This window comes from Nicotiana tabacum, chromosome 12, assembly GCF_000715075.1.
Source record: "Nicotiana tabacum cultivar K326 chromosome 12, ASM71507v2, whole genome shotgun sequence".
Lineage (NCBI taxonomy): Eukaryota > Viridiplantae > Streptophyta > Magnoliopsida > Solanales > Solanaceae > Nicotiana > Nicotiana tabacum.
In genome coordinates this window covers 32,715,289-32,721,497 of record NC_134091.1, presented here as the reverse complement: position 1 = coordinate 32,721,497, position 6,209 = coordinate 32,715,289, and the positions used below count along the sequence as shown (strand labels likewise).

The following is a 6,209-nucleotide window of genomic DNA, read 5'->3' as shown; positions in this document are numbered from 1 at the left end:
TAGACAGACAACAAGAAGTTGCTCAATCTAGGAGAGAGACTACGCTAACTATTCCAGTTACATTAGAGGCAGATGAGTCAGCAGAGCTCACCGAGGTTGTAATTGAACAAGCACAGGTTGACAAGGGTAAGGAGAAGGAAGGTGAACAACTCTAAGAACAGGTGGTAGAAAAAGCTTCCAACAAAGAAAAGACACCAAGCAGTGGGCAGAGGTTGACTCCTCCACCATTCCCTCAGAGATTGACAAAGCAAAAGAAAGATGATCAATACAAAAAATTCATGGAAATGCTTCGACAAATTCAATTGAATATTCCACTGATGGATGATTTGAGGGAAATGCCAGGGTATGCAAAAATGATGAAGGATTTGATGTCGCAAAAATTTGACTTTCAGGACCTGTCCACTATAACTCTAACGCAGTGCAGCGCGGGAGTGACAAGACCTATGGCTCAAAAAGTGTCTGATCCAGGTAGTTTCACTATCCTATGCACCATTGGGAGTTATGCTTTTTCTAAAGCATTGTGTGACTTGGGGGGGCAGCATAAACTTGATGCCCTTGGCAATCTATACAAAACTGGGCATTGGCAGAGCTAGACCGACCTCAATGTTGTTGCAACTGGCTGATCGCACAGTCAAAAGACCGACAAGAATTCTTAATGATGTGCTTGTTCAAGTGGGGAAGTTTGTATTCCCAGTAGACTTCGTTATTCTTGACTGTCAAGTAGATGAAGAGATACCTATCATTATGGAAAGGCCGTTCTTAGCCACTGGGAGAGCATTGATTGATTGTGAGACTGGAGAGTTGAAAATGAGGTTGAACAATGAAGAAATAATATTCAACGTTCAACAATCCATGAGGAGACCCAATGAATTTGCAAACTGGCTCGCTAGTGGAGGCTGTGGATGTGATACTGCAATAGGAGGATGGGATCCTTAATGTCAGGGATCCGCTAGAAGCCTGTTTGATGAATTTGGAAGAGATGGATGGTGAAGGGCTGGCAAAGTAGGTCATGGCTCAAGAGGGTCAAGGGTTCTGGAAAAGGGAACCTTAGTTCGAGCCCCTACGCTTAGAAGAAAGAGCAACACCACCTGCAAAACCATCAATAGAGAAGCCATCACAGTTGGACCTGAAACCGCTTCCATCTCGCCTCAAGTATATTTTCTTAGGGCCTAATTCTACTTTACCTGTTATTATATCATCTGGTTTGCTAGTTGTGCAGGCAGAGCAACTCTTGCAGGTGTTACAAGAATGTAAGACTGCCATTGGTTGGACTATGGCAGACATAAAGGGTATCAGCCCAGCCTTTTGTATGCATAACATTCTCTTGAAAGAGGGATACAAACCTTCCAGAGAGCATCAACAACGGCTGAACCCAAATATGAAAGAGGTGGTGATGAAGGAAGTGATCAAGTGGCTGGATGCGGGTATCATCTTCCCCATCTCTGACTGCAACTGGGTCAGCCCTGTTCAGTGTGTGCCGAAAAAGGGAGGAATGACGGTCGTACTAACGAGTTGATCTCGACTCGTACAGTCACGGGGTGGAGGATTTGCATGGATTATCATAAATTGAACACAGCCACTCGGAAGGACCATTTCCCCTTGCCTTTCATTGACCAAATATTGGACAGGTTAGCAGGGCGGTCTCACTTCTATTTCTTGGATGGATATTCGGGGTACAACCAGATCTCAATAGCCCCTGAAGACAGAGAGAAAACATCCTTCACTTGTCTGTATGTCATATTTGCCTTTCGGAGAGTGCCTTTTGGACTTTGCAATGCGCCGGCTACATTCTAGCGGTGCATGTTAGCCATTTTCACTGATATGGTTGAAGATATTATGGAGGTGTTTATGGATGATTTCTACGTGTTGGGGGATTCATTCGAAGATTGTCTTCACAATTTAAGAAGAGTGCTCAAAAGATGTGTGGAGGCAAATTTGGTGCTGAATTGGGAAAAATGTCATTTTATGGTACAAGAAGGAATAGTTTTGGGGAATCGAGTGTCCAGTAAGGGAATTGAGGTCGACAATGCTAAGGTTGATGTGATTTTGAGAAATTGCCACCGCCTACTTCGGTCAAAGCAGTGAGAAGTTTCCTTGGGCACGCCGGGTTCTACAGGCGATTCATAAAAGATTTTTCCAAGATTGCTAACCCTTTATGTAAACTTCTTTAAAAGGACCAGCCTTTAGTGTTTTCTAATAATTGCACATTGACATTTGAGGAGCTGGAGAAGAGACTGGTAACTGCACCCATCATTGTTGCACCTAACTGGGAGCAACCGTTTGAGCTGATGTGCGACGCCAGTGATTATGCTATAGGAGCAGTCTTAGGGCAGTGAAAAGACAAGATGATGCACCCAATTTACTATGCAAGCAGGACGCTCAGCGATGCACAACTCAATTACACCGTAACGGAAAAGAAAATATTGGTTGTAGTGTTTGCTTTCGACAAATTCATGTCGTACTTAATTGGTTCAAAAGTTATTATTTATACTGACCATACAGCAATTAGGTACTTGATAGCAAAGAAGGAGTCAAAGCCACGCTTAATCCGCTGGGTTCTTTTGCTACAAGAATTCGAGCTGGAAATCCGTGACATAAAAGAGACGAACAATCAAGTGGCAGACCACCTCTCAAGGTTGGAAGGAGATGAAAAGAAGATGGAGGTTGAAGATATAATAGAGACATTCCCGGATGAACAGTTACTCGCTGTGACAATGGAGGAGACGCCATGGTATGCGGATATTGCTAACTATTTAGCAAGCGGTATTGTACCTTATGAACTCTCTTCAATTCAAAAGAAAAAGTTCTTTCGTGATTGTCAATCTTATTATTAGGATGAACCTCTACTTTTTAGAATATGTATAGATAACATGATCCGGAGGTGTATCCCCGAGAAAGTTCAACCTTCTGTTTTGCAGGCTTGCCATGCTTCACCATATGGTGGACACTTTGGAGGAATACGGACAGCAGCAAAAGTGTTGGAATCGGGGTTGTATTGGCCAACTCTGTTCGAGGATGCCCATGCTTGGGTAAAACGTTGTGATGAGTGACAAAGGACATGCAACATATCTCGACGTCACGAGATGCCGATGACCACAATTCAAGAGGTGGAGGTTTTTGACATGTGGGGGATTGACTTTATGGGGCCTTTTGTCAGCTCATATGGTAACAAATACATATTGGTAGAAGTTGACTATGTCTCCAAATGGGTTGAAGCGGTGGCTCTCCCAACCAATGATGCAAAAAGGGTGACAAGCTTCCTAAAGAAAAACATCTTCACACGTTTTGGCACCCCGAGAACTATAATCAGTGATAGTGGAACCCAATTTTGCAATAGAGTGTTCGCACGGCTGTTGGAAAAGTATAGAGTTCGCCATAAGGTAGCCACACCTTACCACCCACAGACGAGCGGGCAAGTTGAAGTGTCTAACATGGAAATCAAAAGTGTCCTGACCAAGACAGTGAATACGACAAGGACTGATTGGGCAAAGAAGCTGGATGATGCATTATAGGCATACCGCACAGCATTTAAAACTCCAGTTGGTATGTCACCATATAAGTTGGTATTTGGAAAATCATGCCATCTTCCGGTAGAGCTCGAACATAAATCCCTTTGGGCACTGCAGCAGTTGAATTTGGATATGGAGACCGCAAGCAACAGCAGAGTCACTGAGTTACATGAACTCGAGGAATTCAGGTTCCATGCATTTGAGAATGCAAGATTGTACAAAGAAAGGATGAAAATGATGCATGATAAGCACATTCTAGATCGGAACTTCAAACCCGGAGATCTAGTGTTGTTATACAACTCGAGATTGAGATTGTTTCTGGGTAAGTTGAAGTCCCGATGGTTAGGACCCTTCAGAGTGGTGCAAGTATTCTCAAGTGGAGCTGTAGAAATTGAATCTGAAGATGGGACAAATAAGTTCACAGTGAATGGGCAAAGGTTAAAACATTACCTTGGAATGGTCGAAGAAAAGGGGGATAGAGTGGTGATATCTTTGGAAGATCCCCAATACGCAAGCGAAGAGTAATAATGAAAGCTTGCGTCGTGCCGCGACGTTAAATCAGGCACATCCTGGGAGGCAACCCATGATTTGTTGTAAATCGTCGTGTCGCGACGTTAACTCAAGCGCTTTTTGGGAGGCAACCCATTATTTTTCTTTACTCTTATTTTTGTAATTGATTTTGAACGCCATTGACCGATCTACTAATATGCAGGGATAAAATTATGCATATCGGAAGGATTCGGGGGACGAAATTAACCCAGAGATAGGTAAAAGTGCGAAAAAGACAAAAAATTGCTGGAGATCGATATCCGCGGCCGCGGATTGGACCGCGCAATAGGTCGCGGATTTTGCACAGACCACTGCCTCCCCGTACGCGCCCGCGGACTTGACCGCGGATTGGGGCGCGAATTTTGTCCCCCTCACTGTTCCTCATCCGCGGTTGCGGATTGGACCGCGGAGTAGGCCGCGGATTAGGCGGTACCAGGTTCAGAATTTATTATTATTATTATTATTTCTTCCTTTTCTCTTCTTTTCTTTTCTTTCCTATTATGTAGTTTTTTTTTTACTTAATCCCCCCCTCCCCCAACCGCCCACTCCCCCACTTCTTCTTTCCCTCCCCCTTAACAAAATCTAAAACCCTTCCCTCTCCCTCTCCCTCTCCCTCTCCCTCTCCCTCAAAATTTTTCTCATCAACAAAGCTTCTTCTCCTTCCTCCTCTTCTCCACTCAACCAATCCCCAATCTCCGTTCCTCCCAAGATCTCCAAGTAAGTAACATGATTCTATTCCTCTTTCTTAGTATTTTTTTTCTTTTTTTCTTTTTAATTTTTTTTTTTCCCATTCTTTTCCTTTGCTATTATATGTGTAAGATAGTAGAAGCATGGGAACTCTTGTCTTGGTTTAGGATTGTAGTATATATGTGGCATGTGAGGCTAATAGATTTGGTGGAATTGGGGGAAGACATTGTTGAGTTTGTAAGGAATGGAAGTTTAATTGGGGATTTGGGTAACTTGGGGGGTATATGCACCTTAAGTGTTTGTTGAATTGCCACAATAAGTTTGAATGTAAATTATGACCAATTGTGCGAGTGAAGTCTGAGTAACCGCCATTGGTTCCCATATTCCGCCGATTACTGATAGTACTGTTTGTTGTGTAGGTACCATGAGACCTTTGAAGAAGATACGCACCACTGGAGCCTCGTCAAGTGGTCATAGAGGTTCATCCCGGGCACGGGCACCGGCCAGCGCAGCTCAGTTTGATCGTACCAGGTTTGTCTCCAAAGCTGCCCAAGACCGTTTCAGTTTGAAGGCCACTAAAACACATTTACCGAAAATGGGTATTGACAGGGTATCCCTCCAAGATAAGTGCCCTAATATGTATCAGGAGTTGATCAGGCGCAGGTTGGACAGCTTTTTCGAAGAGCCGGAGGAGGGTAACTTAATTCTTGTCCGGGAGTTCTATGCCTACTGCCCCGAACATGAGGATAAAATAGGCATTGTACGAGACACGAGGGTGGATACCTCGATAGAAGCCATCAGGAAAGTGTATCGATTGCCTGTATTCAATGGGGAGGAGGATTTCTATGATACTTATAAGCGAGAACCCATCACATGGAACAGTTTTTTCAGAACTACACTTTGCCTCACTCACTTTTGAAGGAAAGTGCTGGTTGCACATCATCAACAATCGCTTGCTGCCGTCCCACAACACCACGGAGGTAAATGGTCTGAGAGCTGCCTTAATCTGGTGCTTCGTGAATGGCCACGATTTTGATGTGGCCCAGGTTATTCAGTATGAGATGTTCGCCCATTCACCACTGAAGAGGTATGGGTTATTTTTCCCCTCTCTGGTCACTAGATTGTGCCGGACATCAAGGGTGCCTGAGAACCCAAATGCGGATGGCATGGTGAAGAAAGAAGCAAAGTTTCGTGCAGACAAAGTGACCATCGGGAAAGACCCGGTGGCACCTAGGGCAACTCATAGTGACGATTCTAATGCGTTAGAAGAGGGCGATAAAGGGAAGGAGGAGGTTGAACCTGCCTCACCCCCACAGGAACAAGCTGCAGCGGCTGAAGGACCATCCCAGGTCAGACGGAGTACACGGATGACAGCCTTAGAACAAGATATGGCAGGGCTGCGCACTTCCGTCACAGAATTAGGGGGTAGAGTTGATGCCTTAGCCACCCAAAATGCGAAGTTAG

The 6,209-nt window shown here is 44.4% G+C and overlaps 1 protein-coding gene across 1 annotated transcript; it reads left to right on the top strand.

Annotated features, from left to right (window-relative positions):
* Nucleotides 1-979: 979 nt before the first annotated feature.
* On the top strand, nucleotides 980-3,512 carry LOC142167080 (uncharacterized). The gene is made up of 5 exons (XM_075227238.1): nucleotides 980-997; nucleotides 1,220-1,456; nucleotides 2,175-2,301; nucleotides 2,521-2,731; nucleotides 3,158-3,512. The coding sequence occupies exons 1-5, from the start codon at nucleotides 980-982 to the stop codon at nucleotides 3,510-3,512; spliced, it is 948 nt and encodes a 315-aa protein (XP_075083339.1).
* Nucleotides 3,513-6,209: the final 2,697 nt, after the last annotated feature.

What these genes read in the sequence shown, in the direction of transcription:
- LOC142167080 (XM_075227238.1), top strand. An exon ending in CCATCTCTGACTGCAACTGG is followed by an intron (nt 1,457 to 2,174) that starts GTCAGCCCTGTT and finishes CTTCTTTAAAAG; the next exon opens with GACCAGCCTTTAGTGTTTTC. An exon ending in ACAATGGAGGAGACGCCATG is followed by an intron (nt 2,732 to 3,157) that starts GTATGCGGATAT and finishes GCCTTTTGTCAG; the next exon opens with CTCATATGGTAACAAATACA.